Raw genomic sequence first — 19588 nt, forward strand, 5'->3', positions numbered from 1 at the left:
ATTCTTGACCGGAAACGAAATATTCCATTTCTGGCTATCATTAGCATAATTAGGTGATGTCTTTTCAGTGAAATGGTAGAACAATGATGCCAACACAGACAGACGTTATATTTTTTAGATACAACATCCCGTTTGTTATGTGGCTGCTTGATGCTATAATGGTTTCCCAAAAATATTCACGGTTTAAGACTGTAAGAGAATGATGCTGTTGAATATCGAACGGCATAATACAAGACTGCGAGAAAATTGATTTAAAAACGTGTATTTTAACTAAAAACTATGTGTAATATCTTATCTATAAATATTCTTACTCATTACATGTTAACGCACTTCAAAAATTACATTGCTTCTACCAGTTAAAACCTTTTAATATTATAACATATCTAATCTCTTTTTCAAGCTGCCTTTAGTGGCAATAAAAACCTAGCAAATGAGCGTCATTTAAATGTCTTCAGAATGTTGTGGCTTCAATAAGAGCTAGTATGTCCTTTCAAGACGAAACAATATAAAAACTAACAGTATAAATTTCTTCCAACGAGGAACAATTCACTTAAGCATATGTAGGTTAGTAAAAATTTCCGCGGTCAAATAACTTGTTTTGGTCATATAATATCTTAAGCATTAGAAGAGCACAACACATTAAGCTCAAGAGAGCTTTCTTAGCTTAAATTGCACTTTGGTTCATTTCTTTGGAATATATCTGCTATAGAGTAATTAATGTTTCTGACATACAATATTGATTCATTCACTACCCGGTGCGGTTGGTTCTTTCTTCAGCTTCCAGCCAGATAAATTAAGACTAGTTTCCTGTTCTTCCTGCTGTTCATGCGAAGGATGCGCTGCTAGCTGTTGCGCAAACAGTATGGCACTCGAATTTGAACTGTTATTGGCATTTAGGTTGATGCTATTATTATTGTTATTGTTGATTAAATTGTTGCTGGAGTTAGTAGTGATGTTACCGGCTTGGATCAAATTGAGCGAGGTATTCCCCAGCGTGGCTGCGGCCTCTACAGCGAGCCCCAGCAAGCTGACCCCCTCCGGCTGGGAACGCGCCCTCAGGGCAGCCAAACTGGCATTCAATTGCTTCATCGATTTGTAGTCTTTGCGCAGGTGTTGGCGGATTTCCGTGTGACAGTGTTCGTTGTTGGTGACGATGATGTCCCCTGTGTCGGTCGTGGTGACTCGTGCCTTGCAGTTATACTTCCGTGACAGATTGCACTGCCAGTATTTCTTGTCCTTGCGGACGTACTGGATTCCGAACGAATGCCCGTCGTGTACCAGTAACGGTTTACCCCGTTGGCTGAGCATGAACTGTAAACGTCCTTGGAACCACTTTTCGCCGGGGGCCACTGTATAGGGGGAAAAGACGAAAAGACATGAATGAGGTATTATAATTAAGTGTTTTTGATTAATTAACTCAGAGACCACAAAATTTTCACCACATTTTAATCCAACGCCAATGCTCACTTTTTGAGTTTTTTGGCTGAATGAATACTGATTAATGATTAAGCGTTTTGCCCCGTTTTACCGAATGGAAGAGCGGGCTTGTGTGTTGTGAACGTACTCCAAAAATTTGAAAGCAACACGTGGTGATCTCATGTGATATCTTCTTGTTGTTTTCAATAAATTAAATATTTAACGTGTATCGACAATATGAATGTGACGTTCGTCGGCACGCTCATTTTGGTTGTTTTGCTAGCCAGTCCCAAAGAAATTCTCGGAGCAAGAAACTAGGGTGAACTCCACTATTTGCAACGTGTAGCTAAACTGAAAGGCTAACTACGCCTCGGTGGTCGAGTGGTTAGCGTGTTAAGACGGTAATCGCTAGCCCACTGATGGCATGGGTTCGATTCCCATCTCGGTACTGGGTGTTAAATGTTAATCTTAAGTTGTCCACGTAATTTATTCAGTCTGTAAAGCCTAAATCGGCTAAGACGGTGTATGTCTTTTAACTTGAGTAATGTTAAATCTATTTCAAATTGCCCTATATTTTAAAAATGAATCTTAAGTGATTCAACGGCCAAATACCATTTTTTTTCTACATCAAAAAGAATAAAATGCCGTTATTGAAATTGAGCCAAACCTGATATTTATAGTTACTATTTAGGACCTTTGAAATTGTCTGGATATAGAATAGATCATCTTTTGATTCAAACCAGTTTCGTAACAGTGACACGAATAAGCATAACAATTTCGAACAACTGTTGAAAAAATATATAAACTTAAAAACTTACAACTATTAATAAATTCACCAGCTAGTTAAGATAAGCTACATATTTGGCTGGGGCTGGTAAAGACAATTAATACAGCTTTCCGCAACTGTCTGTAGTGAAGAGAGCTACGTACTTATCGCAGCTTATACAAGTGTCTATCACCCGGATTCACCAGGGCACAAACAAAAAGTTTCAACCATTCTTGGTATCAATCTTTCAGTTCAAGCTACCGTTGTTGAGTTGAGCGCGGACGAAACGAAAAAAAACAGTATCGATAAGTGGGTGATAAAGGATAAACCATAAGACTTCCCCGATAAACCCTGGCTGGCTGGGGAGTGAAACAGATAAGTCGCGGCTTTTATTGCGATCGACAGCCCATTCACCGAGCTGTTGGTTGGTCACGCGCTATCTATACCGATGATTACGTTTCTCTCATGTTCCCGTTTCCCTTCTCTGCGATGCTTGGACATTTTAATAGGGAGGTACGGATTATTTTTTGAGTATAATTAATCACCCTTTTATGTAGCAATTTGTAAAATCTCATTTTGAAGTTATGGCGCACCTATGATGACTTGGTGTTTGGTACGGGTGCGTTAACAGGTTCTGTTTGCCATTTCCCTGTTCTGTTAGGAAAGTTTATTTTGAAAGAATGGATATCCTGAATTTGATTTATTTTGAATAATTTTGATTCAATGGGCGATGGAACCGAAAATTTATTCTTTCTCTCCTTAAGAAAAACCCGTCAGATCGTGTCAAAAGTTTGGTGAAATTTTAGCTGCATCCCAATTGCACTAATGAATGCACGTCAATTAAGATAACCGTGAGAGTCGAACTTTCACGATCTAGACCTCCAAAAATAGTATAATTTATTCGAATAAGATCTTGTTATACTGCAACACGAATGCAAAACGTGTTTACGTAGATAGGGATTAAGTTTGAATATTTTTTTATTTGGATCGTTATCAAATATATCTGGAATATTGTTTGTTCATCTTATTTATTTTAAAAGAACTTTAAATTTACAATTTATTCGCTTCTTAAAGATAAAAAGAGAAAAGAAAATTAAATAACTACCAATAAAATTATAATTCAAATACACTTAAATAGTTCCGTTGTTCTTAAAAATTCCAATAATTTTTCTTCGATTCCTTGTTCATTTGCTAATATGTGCTCGATTGTTAGGAAAGAATAACTGGAATACTCGAACCACAAAACATATTTCTTTCCTTCCCAACAAAACACAATACTAGTGTTAAAACTCAAAAGATTAAAATGGTGCAACTAATTAAATCGATAACCTATGAACAGAACAGAAAAAATCCCCCATTTTCCAAAATTTTGATATACTTTTCCGAGAAACATGCCGAGGATTGATGAGCTAATTTGTTTAACCATTATCAGAACTCCCGATAGATAACCTTTGTGTGCTCTTAATAGGGTACAAACAAAACGACATTCTTTTCCTCCGGCAGACGCGCTCGCTATCTGAACTTTGTTCCGAGAGACCGTTGTTGCTCAACCAACACGGCATCAAAGCAAAATAAGATCATATTCACTCGTTCGATTGCGAGCTGTTCACTTAGCCCGGTTCCGAACATCTTCTTTCCCTCTAAACTCTCATCATTCTTGATAACACGGGACGATGAAGACACAAAAAACGCGACCACCAGCCCGTTGAGGATTTGCCTTTTGGCATCGGATTTGAATGAAAACATACATTTTACCCATCATCCTATTTCGAACATTCTCCGATAACGATTCTTCGTCAGGATGTGCTCTAGTCTACTTTAGTGGAGACCGGCGGCATCAGCATCACCATATCACCATCCAAAAACCTTCGACACAACTCTATAATCTCATGAATAGGACGTATAGAACAGCCTACGATCGCAAGAAGAGGACACGACGCTAGATAGATGCCAAGTCAATATATGAGTAATATGTATGTGATAGGCAATCTCAAATCGTCGCCGTCTTTCGCTGTAATAAAATTATTACAGCTCAATCTCGGGAAACGAGAGCAAGCTTCATCAGTACCAACCAGCTATCGATCGATTATCGGTATTTTGAGAACGTGCCCGGTACATGTGCTTCCCCCTCCTCTACTTGTTTTCATCTCCAGATCACCCACCCGTTTCGAATGTAATGTGAAGCGCGGCTGTCGGTTTATCCCGTCTGCGGCTGGCTTACAGCACAGCACAGTGCCTATCACGGACCAATGAGCTTGATCAATAGTTTGTTTTCATGTACCGAGAGGAGATGCATCAATTAAGCATCCCTTGGAGATTTTGTATATGTAAGTGTCAGAGATGTTGTTTTATTTCCAAGTGTATAGCAGCACCATTTTGCTTCAATATCATAAATAAGCAACAACAGGCCGGCCAGAAAGATGTACAGAAAAGGTCCTGCTCAAAGGTCAGTGCACACGAAACGGCACTGATACGGATTTGTTTAGCGTCGTAGTTGAATTATCGCTCAGATACTCCGTTGATTTGTCGTTGGGTTTTAAAATCCTAGTGCAGAGTGGCACTGGGAGATTAGAAATATTTTTATGAAAAGTCTTCACGGGGGAAGGTGGCCCAGGTGGTATAATTTTTCATTGGCATTGGTTACAATCTTGTGGGTGAATATTGACGGTAGAAGTCAATTTTGCAAACAAATTGAATGAAAATCATATCAGTAAAGAGTTAAGGATAGCCTATCAACTTACCGGCGGGAATGTCCATGTGGCCGGGAATGCCCCGGCCAAAATCCTGCGAGTACTCACTGCCGGCGATCGATTTGCTGTCCCCAGCGATTGAACCGTTGTCTCCGTTTCCACCGCTGGCAGCGGCCGCCAAACTGCTAGCAAAGCTGTTGTAGCTGGAAGAGTTTGGGTCGAAGACCCCAAACATTGGATGGAGTGCTGCCGCAGCCGCTGCCGCCGCCGAATGGTGGTTTGTAGGTGTGCTTGAGAATCCCAGTTTTAAGGCCGCGGCAGCAGCCGCCGCTGTCGCTGTCGAGGATGCTGTCAGATTGGTCGGACTCGATTGTTGTTGAAGATGCGGTGATGAGGATGAATCGTTGATATTTTCGCGTTTGACACCGGTAGTGTCAAACTGTCGTGACGTATTTGAGGATTGCTCGACCATCGAAACCTGCGGCGAGTGGGGTATGAATACATCGTCCGAACTGAGATTATCCATGCAATCCGAGTTGCTGTCCTGATCTATGCTGTCAGTTGATCGTTTTATCGTTTTCTTTGGATAATGTATGGGATACTGTTCAGCGCTTGAGAACGAGGCATCCGCCGCGGCCCGTTTCAGAGAATCTTTAGTAGCTGCCGCAAGGTAAGAATTAAGTCTGATAGCGTCCAGTTGACTGGTGGAGGACCCAGTGATGTCTTTAGACCCAAGATGATTAGCTACCGATGTTTGGTTGGTGTTATTGTTGTTGGGGGCTGTCGTTGGGTTTTGTGGCGCTGCCTCAGCTGGTGACGAAAGATCACGATCATTCTTGTGCGATGCTGTCAGTCCCTTGATTTGCAGTGTTTCTGCAATTTTCATGAAACTCTGCAGCTCAGAATGCTTTACGTTCACCTCTCCCTGGTACATAAATTGTAGCAGCTCTTGCATGACATTTTGTGAGACGTCCTTCAGTACGACTGTAAGAAAAAAAAAATAAAAAAAAAGATTGATAGGTTACAGCCTTTCGATAAGTACAACACGTGGTCCTACACTTGTACAATGCCCGGTTTAGGTAAAAATCAGAAAGCCACGATAACAAACAGGTAGGGCAATTAACAATCGAATTGGCGCAAGGCATATACCCAAACTGTGACCAAATATATTATCATTATTCGAAACAGTGGTGCCCAAGCTCGACTAGCTTAGAACGAACAGTCACAATTCTAGGACATTTTTTGTGTGCTTTCATTGGTCGATTGCTCCGCTTAAGCACCTTAAGTTAAGAACCCAGGGGTTGTTTCCAGATAATTGAACTTAACCTACAGCTTAACCTAAGATAGCAGCGAGTATTGCTTATTATAAAATTACTTAGTTTTATAATGTGACTACAGAGCATCGAAATGGTAAGATGTTGGTACGATTAACAGTGACAACTTCAGATGAAACATTTAAAGTTCATAGTTTTTGTGTTGAAAACTATTGAATAACATAGATACAATTCCAGAAATCTCGACAAAACGTTTGAGCACGACCCGGTTTCATTCGCGCCAAGGCGACCACTTTTTATCGGTTCATCATGAAGAATAAGAAAACCAAATCGAGACCGGTGTGGCAGAGAAGAATACAAGATGGGAAATACGCCCGAAAATCGTTTACGATATCAATGAACAACGCAATTCAAGCACCTACATATAGGTGGAAGAATATCGGACATCAAAAATACGATAAGCAGCGATTAGATAAAACATTTTTACACTCATTTTGAATTTCGATTTGGCAGTTTGAGGTGGGGATTTTAAAAACGCCGAATATTTTTCATGTACGAAAGTAATAATCGATTAGAGCAACCAATCGAGCGTGAAAACTATGCCACTTGAGCCTGTAGATAAGAGTTGATGGCTTCTCTTCTTGTCAACTGACTGTTCGGGTTTGTATGACTTGCTCATTAAGACGGACAAACACAAATAACGATAAAAAAAATTCCTACTATGCATCGGAAATCGACAAAACCCATCTATCTATCTGTATCTACTGCTGGTAGTCTGTTGTTTGATATGCTTGTCTCCCTTGTAGTTACATTGTTCCTACAAGTTGTATATCACGGGAACTTTTGTGTGGTAGTTCGGGTGCTTCTTATCACTATCTGGAGTTGGTTGGACCACTTGAACGAAGATTGTGTCGTCATGGGACACTGCAATCCTATTGACCACTACTGTGGGATTGGGTTTATCACAGTTTATCGCTCGGTTAGGAAATTAGATTCGGATGACTCAATCAAACCTTTATATCGCACGCAGGTACTTGGAAGGGATATCAGTTTACCAATCATTGCTCTGGTGGGTCACCGGTCAATTTATCCTGTACGCAAATAAGATTAATTTACTCATTGTTATGGCTTTGCTTGATGATTCATAGAGCAAAACATGGAACAATCTCCTCGATTGCCGAAAAGTTTCTAATGCTACATAAAAATGAGTTCATGTAGGCGTCAAATGAAATAAGGCCTGACACATGGATAAAAAAACTCTTTAAGTTCCTTTTTATTAATGGTTTTTCCTTCGTTTTATTTCTCTTTTCGTATATTCCAACTTGTATTCGATACTATAAATAAATACTCATAAAATATAAGAAGTATAATTACAGAAGTTGTCCTTAAAATAATTAATTTAGAACTAATGAACCATGCTAATAAAAATGGGAACATCCGCATTGGAGAACGTTCACAGAACAAAAACCCTGAAGCTTCTCAACAGACTAGTCTGGCTGGAAACACTGCCACACCCACGAAAATTTAAATTTTCGCTCAGCTTCAGAAAAGTAACGCGTTTTCTCGCAGATTAGTGCCTTTTTCGTGCTTAAGTTGAATATTGTGCCGTTTTTAAGCTGGTGTGTAGTTGATTTTCCAAAGTTTCGTAAGTAATTTAACCTGTTGTGAAGTTGTGAAACGTGGAAGTTTAACGTAGTTGCGTAATAGTGCATAAATGGCATCGTCGTGCTTCCGATTTTGCTGGCGTCGAAAGGTACGCTTCATTGAAGAGGGCGTAGCGCCAAATTCGAATGCATCCGGACAACCAAGGAAAAGGAGGTTAGTTGCTATACAAATTTGAATTTGATTAGAAAAAGCGAAATTAAAGAGGATTTTTTTTAATTTTTCAAGCGTTTTTGGACAAGTGCGGAATTTTCTGTCCCGTTCAAATTCCACGGAACGTAGCGAAGCGAAATTGTTGAGAGAACAAAAGCGTGAGGTGGAAAAAGCTCTAAAAGGCAAGTTTTCCCTGGGACGTTTTTTTAATGTTGTAATTTGCGCATCTACCTAAACACTTACGGTATGTTCGTAAACTGATTTTTTGGGTGATGCATCGATTTTTTTTTTTGGTAGATGTTAAATCACCTTCCAATGTTTTTGCATAAAGTTTGTTTAATTTACGAACGCCAGCATCGATAGAAAAAATCAATTTACGAACACGCCATTAACTACCCTTTTTCTTAACCTGACCATAAAGTTAATCGTAACTAACAGGCTGCGTTGAAGTTGATGAACAATAAATTACTTAATATTTCAGAATTTGGTCGCTATGATAGAACTACCGCACTCAGACACATGGGTGGAGTTATGCAGGCAATTGATCGCGCCATCTGGTTCGAGCAACATGAAGCGTACATCAAACTGGAAAGAGTTGAACGACCTAAACCTACCAAGGAAAAAGAGGTACTTGTTAAGAATTCCCCCAAAGAAAAACACATCAAAAAGGAAGCCACTGAGATTACTCCTACTAAACCAAGTGCAGCTTCAACTTCGGGACCCATTCATCCAGGCTCTGGAATGCCCATATCTGCCCCGATCGATATTCCTAATCGAGTAATCCCGTTGGAAAATACCGGTCTGACCCCGATGATGGTTGTTCCAAAGACTGGTTCCAACCAATCAAATGTTATTCATTTTAATCCCATAATTCCCGATTCAAGCTGTCAAATACCGGACAGTATCAACCCGTTCCTCGATCGCAATGTGCTGGTGGTCGAAGCGGAAGTTCACGAGCCGCCACCTGATTGCGTTTCCTGTACATCAGAAGAGTTTGAAGATTTATTCCAGCGGAAACACGCTCCATATTCGACGCGTTCTTCAATGCCAACACCCTCAAAGGCGGGTCAAGAGCCGGATATGCAAGACCTTCAAAGTCCGGTAATGCCGCGCCATAGAAGAAAGCAAACATTGCCGGACGATTTGGACGCAATCATGGTTGATCCCGAACAGCCGGAAGATGCAGCTGCCCCTGGCCCCAGATGGCCAAAGGCATTGCTCAACAACGACCCCACGTTGCATGATGACGAACTGCCGGAATGTCTCCGGGGCTTGCACAACTGGACCCAAACCAGTTACGTCATTTTCAATGAGAATTCTAAAGAGCAACTGATTTAAGGTCGAAATTGCACAAAACCCTACTTTCTTGTGTGCTCCTTTTTCTACAGATCGTTTGGTCGATTCGTTCTGTAATGATTGTATTGTATGATTATAAACTATTAGTTCTAAGGATTTGAACCATCTTCGATTGTAATATTTTTTAAAATCAATGTCAAACTAAGATGAATTTATTTTTATTTTTCGTTTTACAAAATTTGCTAGTTAAGGAAAACATAAAATTAAGTGAGTTACTATTTTAAGACTAATACTTTGATTTGAATTTACAATGCTAATCATCAATTCAAAAACAATAATTTACTTAAAATATTTACATAGAGACCTGAACTATTTGATGTAAATTATCAGATTAACCGATGAATGATTTTGAGATGCTGAATTTGTTGTTTTATAAAAGTAGCTGGATTCTAAGCGATAACTAATTCATGGATGCTAAAAAGCGTTTATAGAATAAGATAAAGGTCCGTTATGAAATTTTTTATCGTTAGATTCAAAAATACATTTTCTTGAATGTTTGTAGAATAATCGATACGGGTAACATAAGATAGATTTAGTTCAAACACGACACTGTTTTTAGTTAATGAACCAAAGGTATGTTTAAATATAATCTTTAAAAAACCTCTCATAGTTCGATTTTCTGATTTGTAATTCAAAAACCTCTGCAATTATAGCAGCACTAAATGTTATACGGCGAAATATTAATGAAAAATCTATTTTCATATAGATGAGGAATCTGGCCACTAGATCAAAGATCGCATTTAGCTCAGATCGGCGAAATCAGATAGATCATTGCAACTCATTACGAGGAATAGGATCTCATTTAAAATCGACATATCAAATGCTTTATTTACCACAGTTCCATGATTAACTTGATAAAGTACAGTTGGTCGCTCGCTAATCGGACCAGAGCGTGAGTCCGATTATAAATAATGCGTGGAAAAATACGTGATTTTTATTAATTATTCTACATTTGACTAACTGATACATTTTTGAATGTTAGACTAAGTTCAAGCAAAAAAAACAAACATATTTCTAAAAAATGCCATTAAAATATTGCTATCCGATAACAGTTTCCGGGATTCAATCCTGGTTAATGATTTATCTTTAGAATTGTTTCTAGCACTAACCGTTAAAGGACTTAAGAAAAGCTTCGTTTGTTTTCTGATTTTGATCCCCAATGTAGAGGGTGAATGACCACGGATATAAAAACAGAATAGAATAGTAGGATTATTATTTCTGAAAACAAGACTGAAGCCCTATGCAGAGGATTCACTGCCATTATTCAAAACATTAAATGAAGAAAATTAAGTGATGTTGGAAATATAACTGGTAGGGGAAAGTCGGGTAAGACGGACACAGCGGGTAAAACGGACACTTTCAATATTTCGAGAATTACAATGTTTGGCACTAATCTAATGATGGGAATATGTTCACCTGAGTGTATCAACACTTTCGAGACCCTTTGTTTATTTATTGCAAGCAAGGTCCCATATAAGTAAACAAAACAAACAAAAACTTTGAGAATCCATTATTTGATGTAATTTTCTCTCCTCGTAAAATAGTTCATAACTCGCAAAATTTTCGAAAATATCAACCGTTTTCAAAGGAAGAGTGTTTATTAGGCTTTTTTAACCTTATGGAGGAAATCCAGCGAGTTTCGGTCAAAGGGCTTGAACTTCAATTGTTTAGAAAAAAAAAGTTGCGAAGGCGGGTAAGACGGACACCTCAAGGTCGGGTAAAACGGACACATAAGTTTCTCCAGGTATTTTAAATTTTTCATCAGTTTGATCCTCCATATGCCTTCAGAAGTCCTTGGCAAGAGCAATTGCCAGTCGAAAAGCACTCAACATCTCGAACAGGCCATAAAAACTGTAAAAACAGGATCTCCGGTGAAGAAAGCGCCTATAAAATACGGAATTCCGAAACCACACTGTTTCGCTTCTGGACTCGGACTAGTTGGTTCCATTTTGGTTTAAAAACGTTTTCTTATACTTAACTCACAAAAATATCTACAGTTAATGCAATTTTTTTTTTTTTTTTTTTTTTTTTTTTTATTTATGGGTTTATGAGCGCCTGGCTGACCCGGAAAGGAAAAACAGAACGGGGGACAGAAGAGGAAAATTTTAAATGAGAGTAGTATAGTTTAGAAAAGGATAGCGGCAACAGAGCCCGAGGGTTCTGAAGCACCAGTTTAGGGGAAGCGTTAAGATAGTGCTCGACGGACTAGGACGGTTGGTGGGCCCCATATGAACTTCGAGTTAACCCAACCTTCAATTCAACCGAGCAATAGCAGTATGGTATCAAATAATATGATATCATATGCTAACGCCTCGATATCATTGTCAGAAGGGTTCACTATCTTACCGTAGTTGAATTTTCCCTACCTGTCATCTACCTTACTCGTTTCCATAAATTTGGATTCTTCCTAGTTTGATTTAGAAATAATCATAGATTTGTTAAGTAAAAAATATATTCAAGTGATTGATTCTACGCGACTACATGGTTATTCGATAACTCAATTAGGATATCATAAAAACAGAATCTAGAAAAGGTGTCTCTTAAACTCATCAACAATGAACTATAAGGTTAAATAGCAATAGATTTATTAATATCATCAACTTATCAACGGAACAGGAAAATAACAGTGCTGTTCTTTAAAACCTTATCACTAATTGTGGTCAACTTCTCAAACAAACTTTAATACTCAATCTACACGATAGGGGTTCAATTCAAATAAACCGTGTGCCTGTTTTTAAATGCCCGAAATAAATGATCTGAACTATCTACTCATTTGTTATTTGTTATTTATTTCTGATCAACGGATCACATGTTGATCCCAATGATTACTTAAAATTAAGGTTAAAAACAAAACATTTAAATCTAACTACGGGGATCTCAAGGCCCTAATCACTTTTCTTCGGAAAACATCCCTCGAAATGTCGAAGTCAAAATGCTCCGAAAAACGGTTGAAAGATTTCATTGCACCGATGAGGGCGCTGTTAGCTCCGTAATTGTTCATTCGAAAGGGAATGTACAATTGAAGATCCTGATTCCTGAATCCACGGGGTCGTACACTAAGCGGAATAGCCTCCAAAAGCGTGGGACAGTCGATTCGCGATGTCAGGAGGTCGGCGACAAATGAGGCACGTGTTGCTTGTCTGCGGGCTTGAAGGGTGTCGATATCTAAGAGGCGGCATCGATTTTCGTAGCTAGGCAAGCGAAAAGGGTCTTGCCAGTTCAGGTGTCTAAGGGCATATCGCAAGAATCGCCGCTGAATGGTCTCGAGCCGATCGACACCGTTCTGGTAGTAGGGACACCAGACAGCTGAAGCGTATTCAAGGATGGAACGAACAATGCTGCAGTATAAGCTTTTCAAGCAATACACGTCCTTGAAGTCCTTCGCCACTCTAAAAATGAAACCGAGGCTTCTGGATGCTTTGTCAATCACATAGTTGGTGTGTGCCTTGAATTCCAGGCGCTGATCTAAGATTACGCCAAGATCGTTAACGTGGTTCACACGTGCGATGGGTTCGTCTCCGAGGAAGTACTCCGCAATTAAAGGCTGCCGCTTACGAGAAAAGCTGATGATTGCACATTTGCTGCGGTTTAATGGCAGGCAGTTAATGTCACACCACTCAGCGAAGAGGTTGAATTGACGTTGCAGGAAATTGATGTCGTCGTTGTCGTTTATGGTGTAAAATAGTTTTAGGTCATCAGCATAGCCAAGTTTGGGGACGTCGAGGAGTGACAACACGTCGTTGAAGTAAATTAGGAAAATAATCGGTCCGAGATGGCTACCTTGAGGCACACCGGAGGTAGCAGGAAATTGCCTGGAAAAGGTGTCACCCGTTCGAACAATCAATTTACGACCAGTTAAATAACTGCGGAACCAGCCGAGTAGAGTACCACAGAATCCTAAGCGTTCGAGTTTACCGATGGCAATTTCATGGTTCACCTTGTCGAATGCAGCAGACAGATCGGTATAGATTGCATCGGTTTGAGATTTGGCAACAAAACTTTCATGCACAAAAGAAGTGAACGTTAGCAAGTTACTTGTCGTAGAGCGTTTGGGCATGAATCCGTGTTGATCATTGGAGATGTTATTTTTGCAGTACGTGAAGAAAGGATCCAAAACCACCAATTCGAATAGTTTGGCAATCGAACATAAGGCAGAGATTCCACGGTAATTGTTAACATCTCTTCTATCTCCTTTTTTATGTACCGGGAACATGTAAGCTTCCTTCCATAGTAGAGGGAAGGTGGCTCTATCTAGCGAAGCTTGAAAAATGAGCCGAATAGGGGTCAGCAAGACAGGCATGAAACTTTTTAAAAAAGCAGCTGGTATCCCGTCCGGGCCCGTAGAAAAGGAATTCTTAAGCTTCGCTGCTGCTCTAGAGATGGCTGCCTCCTCGATTTCAATACCATTTATTGAGAAGCCCAATGGCAAAACGTTCCTGACAGCGCTATCTATATGTTCTGAGGATGTTGAAGCTGAAGTGAAGATGCTGGAAAATTTTTGGGCGAAGAGATCGCAGATACCACGGTCAGAGTTCGCCGTTATGCCGTCTAAGAACATGTTTGAAGGTATACCAGGTTCTTTCCGCTGACTTTTTACGTGTTTCCAAAACGATTTTGGGCAAGTCTTGAGGTTACGTTGTACGCGACGTAGATAGTTATGGTAACAACGTTCACTGGCTTTTTTATAAACGGAGTTAAGTTTACGATATATATCCTTAGTATGCGATGATTTATGCTTCTTGTAGTTTCGAAGAGCACATCTTTTTGCCGTCTTCAGTTGTCGCAGCTCAGTCGTGATCCAAGGGATTCGCATATTTCTGCTGTTAGAGCGTTTTGGGACGTGGCGATCGATGACGTAATTCAGAATGTGTGAAAAGGTATCAGCGGCAGCGTTGGGATTAGAAAGATCAAGCTCAGATACCCAGTCGATAGTGCCTAGAATGTGAGAGATGTCATCGAAGTTGGCGTTCTTAAAGTCGAGGTAGAAGGTCACTGGTTTTTCTACTGCAGCGTTCAGCCTAGTTACTTCGAGTGATGCCATGAGAGCAGGGTGATGTGGGACTACTTTAACAAGCGGTGCAGGAGCGACTTCGATGGTCGGTAAACGAGGTCCGTCATTGGCAAAGCAGAGGTCCAGCGTACGACCGTATTCGTTCACCACATCGTTGATCTGGCGCAAGGTCGCTGCACTCAGGGAGTCCAATATGATGTTTGAAGGCGCCGAAAAAGTAGAGCGTGCTGGGTCTGGGTACAGAAAGCTGCCATGGATGGAGCACCACTTCAAACCGGGCATATTGAAGTCGCCAATGACTAGTAAGTCATCTTCAGGAGCGCAGAAGGAGCTAACTTCGAAGATGCAGCGAGAAAACGACTCGGCGAGGGCAACATCTCTTGAGCGATCGGGTGGCAGATACACTACACATACGTACAATTTCCGGTCTACAAGATCAATGCGAATCCATACAAGTTCCAGATCGCACCAGGAATTGTTGTCGATGAACTGCGCTGGAAGATTCGACTTCACGGCAAGTAGTACCCCGCCTCATACTTGCTTATCGAAATCATATTTTCTATTTTAAACTTCGATTTATGAATTTCAATCCTAACCGAAAAATGTATAAATCTACCAAAACTAAATAAATAAATAAAAACAAATGTCGAAAGTGTATTACAAACTGAAATATCATATTTGTCAAAACAGCATTCCCGTCCAATGAGCCCCTAGTTCTTGTAAAATGCTTGATTTAAGAATAAGCCAACGAAATTCATAAACCGCAAATGCACACTTTCTAGAGCATTGGGGAGACGAATACCATTACCTATACCTAACCTAGCAATACTTGAAACATCCTAATTCTATGAAACTAAACTAGCTAACTACCTTACCAAACAGATTATGCCCTATTGAAAAGTATCACTTTATGTCGATAAAATGTGATATTTTCACTACAAAATTTTCCCATTGTTCAACGGAAGGGAGGGCAAGTGTTTCAACTCCCATTCATCTTATCAGCATGGATCATGAAAATTTGGGACACCATTGAGCCTACCGCTAATTTAATTTAAATAAAGGTGTCCAGCACGCCTTCTAATTTGAGTCATATTATGATCCATGCTTGACAAGATGTGTGCAACGACCCTCTCAGGACAATGATAGTAAACCATCATTATCACAAGCATGCACACCGCCGCCGTGACCCATGGGAACCCAGGGTACGGATCTACAGTTAATGCAATTTTTGCAGCAAAATGTACCTTTTCTGAACAGTGTCCGTTTTACCCGACCATTTTTGAAAAGTGTAATTTGTAAGCATTTGTTAGATGTCTAAAAAAACAGTCTTGATAAAGGAAATTTACTAATTCTAGTGGTTAATGCGATAGCAAACAACCTAAACTGCACATCTGCACGAAAACTGCGATGAAAATAGCAATATCTGGTTTTCTATTGCGATTCTACCTTAGGGTGTCCGTTTTACCCGACTTTCCCCTACTTAAAATGAAAAACACTTACTTATGGGATGTTTGCAAGGGTTGCTGACAAACATTTCCTGGAAGTACGGGCTACAGATGGCTAGCACAATTTTGTGCGCCTTCAGCAGATATCCGTCGCATGCGATTGTCACATCCACCAGATCGCCTCGATCGTACAGATTCTGGAACCCACTGGCAATGTTGTCGGCAAAGTTGTTCCAACGCAAGGCAAATTCGTCCATCATTTTTGTTGATAGGAGAGTTTAGCCCAGTTTTACTTTAAATACCGAATCTTTTCGCGAAAATGAACTTCACTTTGTTATTATATCGGATACTTTGAATTCCCTGCCCTGATAGAACCAATTGAATTCGACAAACTTATTTTCCTAGCACAATGACCAAAACCGGTGACGAACGAATTAAGACTGATTCGAACTGATGTTAATTTTCTTCTCGTGAATTTTCCTTCGGTTGATAGATAAGGTGTCCGTCAATAATCGAACGGAGCTTCTTCGGGAACCGAATCCTTATCAGTGATCAATGTTCGTACAATTTCTCCTCGATCCACCAAGAGAAACAGGCAACACAGGAACGAACAAAGATGCATCATCACCAACACCAGCCGACGTACCGGTTGAGCACGCGGTAGACGCTGAACCGAGAAAGTAAAGATAACGGACATAACTACTTGCTACGCACGGACAAAGCATAAACATAGATAACAATATCCATGCGTGAAGAATGAATCGGTGATAAAAAAAAGGATGGAACATGAGAAGTTCACACGGTTTTATTGCACCCCTGAAATGCACTTGCCACAAAAGCATGTTACTCACACCGCAGACAACGGTCGAAACGTTCGGAACAGGAGAACCAATCAGAAAGCACTGATAAGGAATGAAAACATAAACAACGCGGTTTTCGCTTTGGTGGGATGTTCGCACGCAGCATAAAATGTGTTTGTGTTGGTGCGGGAACCGCGTGCAGAATTTGCCTTATCGGCATCGTTGCCCGTTACGCGTTTGCAATCTGGCAACGCTGCTTATCGGCCATCGTTCAACAAGCACGGTAAAAAAAAAGAACTTCAGTAGGCGCGATAGAAAGTTAGATGGGTTTGTGAGATGTTAAAAATTATCGATTAGAGTGGTTTCAGAAGCATTTTCATCACATGTCATTAACTTGTTTCTTATAGATCAACTTAAGTGGTCACTCCAAACACGCAAATCTGCCATTCATTCCCTGGAAATTAACAGCCCACAAATACAAAGAATGATTTTGAGTTCGGCTGGCGAACTGCAATTTGGACTTGGGAGAAGTAACGAATAAAGCCATCATGAAAAAAACCAAATTGAGGTTCGTCGAACTTCATTTTGAGTTGGCATGTTAGAACTGTCGCTACTGTTTTGAACCAAAACTCAATTTTGGGTTTGAAATAATAATTTGTATATCACGTGAATTAATTTTTTTTAAATTTTTTTTGAGTATGACAAACTATAGACACTATAATTTCATATAGTCTGGCAAAGAGAATGACGGGAGCCAATCGAACTGTCATTCCCGCAGAGCCAATCGAGCATTCTACGATAATGTTCAAGCTCTTCATAACTCTCTCCAGTTGCAAAATAAAAAATAGTTTCTCAGATTCGTAAATTACATGCTATGTTTGTCACTTCAACTCGAAATCGCTTTTGAAAAATATATTATGATCTATAGGTGAAAAAAATTGTCAAATTTAGCTCAATTTATCTCCAGTTAATGTTATCAAAAAGCCAGAAAGCTTTGTGAGTCACAATACTTCGACAATGATTTTCCAATATTTAGAAAGTTTGCTCGATTGGCTCCGGCGAATGACAGTTCGATTGGCTCTCGTTATTCTCTTTGCCAGACTATATGAAATTATAGTGTCTACACTGAACCTCGAAAATACCCAAACTTGAGAACTTTCCCCGCCAACCCGAATGAAACTCCCTCCCTACAGGTTTGGCTTATGGTGGCTTAGCCCAAAGTTAAGCTCTTAAAGGAGAACTCATCCCCCAAAATCTGATACCGCTATAAAATGGAAATCAAAATAAAAAAAAAATAGTGCAGGTACAGGAATCACACCCATACCTGCAATGGCACTGCGATTACCATCACTGGATGCTAACCGCTCGGCTATCGAAGATTTGTTGAGAGAGGCAGCTACATCATCGTATATGCGAGACTTTCTGCGAACGGAGCGGGAATAAAAGTAATCCCCCAAAAAAAAACAGTTCTCCGCTTTGAACTTACCCCCCAAACCTAAATCTGCCACGATGGAGGTAATAGAATCAGATTCGCTTACAACTAAAACCCCCCAAAAAAAACAGTTCTCCGCTTGAAGGACAAGTTTGGCTTATTTTCAAGCTGTGATTTTTTCACAAACATGAGTTGTCAATATCGAACTCAGGTTTGGCGGGTGGCAGTTCTCAAGTTTGGGTATTTTCGATTTTCAGTGTATATGATAAACCACACTCTAAGAAAATTGTACATATTGGTAATGTAAAAAGTACATAATTTGAAGTTCGACAACTTTTACGTAGAAGTGAGTTCCAGAAATAACATACTTTGTCAGTTCTTTCTGTTCTACAAAACCCTTTCTGTAGAAAGAACTGTAATTTCAGTAAATTTGTGGTTGATGGCGTTTTCTTTCTTACTCGCACCACCAGGGAGTCAGTCTGTTATTTACATCCTACTCGCGCGCAAGCAACAACTTTTGCAGAACTGACTGTAAGTCTGTGAAAACTTCAAAATTTTTCCGTTTCTCTCGGTAAGATTGGTAACCTTCATTTCTGCTGTATGTGTTATTCAGTTCATCTCCATAATTTCAGGATAGTTATTGGATTCCTCTGGGGCCAGAAGCGTCATAAAACGCTATCATCAAATATGATTCCGCAATCTGATTCTACCATAGTTGCGGCCTCAACCAAGCAAATTAAAAAGCAGGGGTAATATTTCTTTATTTTTTTTAAAAGAATTTTGCTAACCATTTTTTGTTTTAATAGGATTTACAACTTCAACACCCAATCGACTGTTGAATCACACCCTGTCCCAGAAGTTGAACCTCAAGGACACCTGCTCAAGCGTCGATGTTTTGGTGTGGCCAATCTCGTCCGGGTGGTTTCTAAAACGAAATGAAAACGCGTGTGTTTAGCTTGGAGTCACAGATCAGAAAGATCGAGACTTTATCTCCAAAGAGGTTTTATTCTGTTCTAATAATCATTTGACATTTAACCATCATCGATCCACGATGATCAAGAATCATATTCGAAATAGGATTATAACAATTCTCGCATTTTTAGTTACTTATTACAAATTATAATTTAATTCATTTTTTTAATTAAGAAAAGAAAACTACTAATTCAATTTTCGATTTCACTAACTTAAAACAAAATTTTAAAACATTTTGCTTTCTTTTTTTTCTTCGATTCGCATTATTGGTACACGAAATCTTTATCCATTCTTGTTTTTCTTAAACGTTCTGAACGCCTCAGGTTAAGATATCCTTCATCCGTTCTCTTCTTCACTGCCGGCATCAAAGGGTCCGGGAATCCTCTGAACGGTCCATCTTCATCGTCCTCTGAGACCATCCTGGGACGCTTTCCTTCTCTGCCGAAAAAAGTCATCACGTTGTTTTTAGTCTTCTTTGCTGGAAATGATTTCAGCTGATTTCTGTGAGCGTTCACAGTGATCCCTCCAACGGCGACCTGAAATACATTTTTAGAGACTCTTTTAACGTATTTCGCTTCAACCCATTTTTCGATTTCATGCTTTCTTGGATT

General features: G+C 39.7%; 2 protein-coding genes across 2 annotated transcripts; one reads left to right on the plus strand and one right to left on the minus strand.

Moving 5' to 3' along the window:
- Positions 1-246: 246 nt before the first annotated feature.
- Positions 247-16504, minus strand: LOC129753683 (protein abrupt-like). The gene is made up of 3 exons (XM_055749532.1): positions 15829-16504; positions 4924-5856; positions 247-1349 (listed from the first exon to the last, which is right to left on the minus strand). Exons 1-3 carry the CDS (start codon positions 16031-16033, stop codon positions 742-744), a joined length of 1746 nt encoding a protein of 581 aa, XP_055605507.1. The 5' UTR covers positions 16034-16504; the 3' UTR covers positions 247-741.
- LOC129753694 (uncharacterized) lies at positions 7696-9391 on the plus strand. The gene is made up of 3 exons (XM_055749543.1): positions 7696-7964; positions 8037-8143; positions 8443-9391. The coding sequence occupies exons 1-3, from the start codon at positions 7861-7863 to the stop codon at positions 9297-9299; spliced, it is 1068 nt and encodes a 355-aa protein (XP_055605518.1). The 5' UTR covers positions 7696-7860; the 3' UTR covers positions 9300-9391.
- Positions 16505-19588: the final 3084 nt, after the last annotated feature.

Source organism: Uranotaenia lowii, chromosome 1 (genome assembly GCF_029784155.1).
Source record: "Uranotaenia lowii strain MFRU-FL chromosome 1, ASM2978415v1, whole genome shotgun sequence".
Classification (NCBI taxonomy): Eukaryota; Metazoa; Arthropoda; class Insecta; order Diptera; family Culicidae; genus Uranotaenia; species Uranotaenia lowii.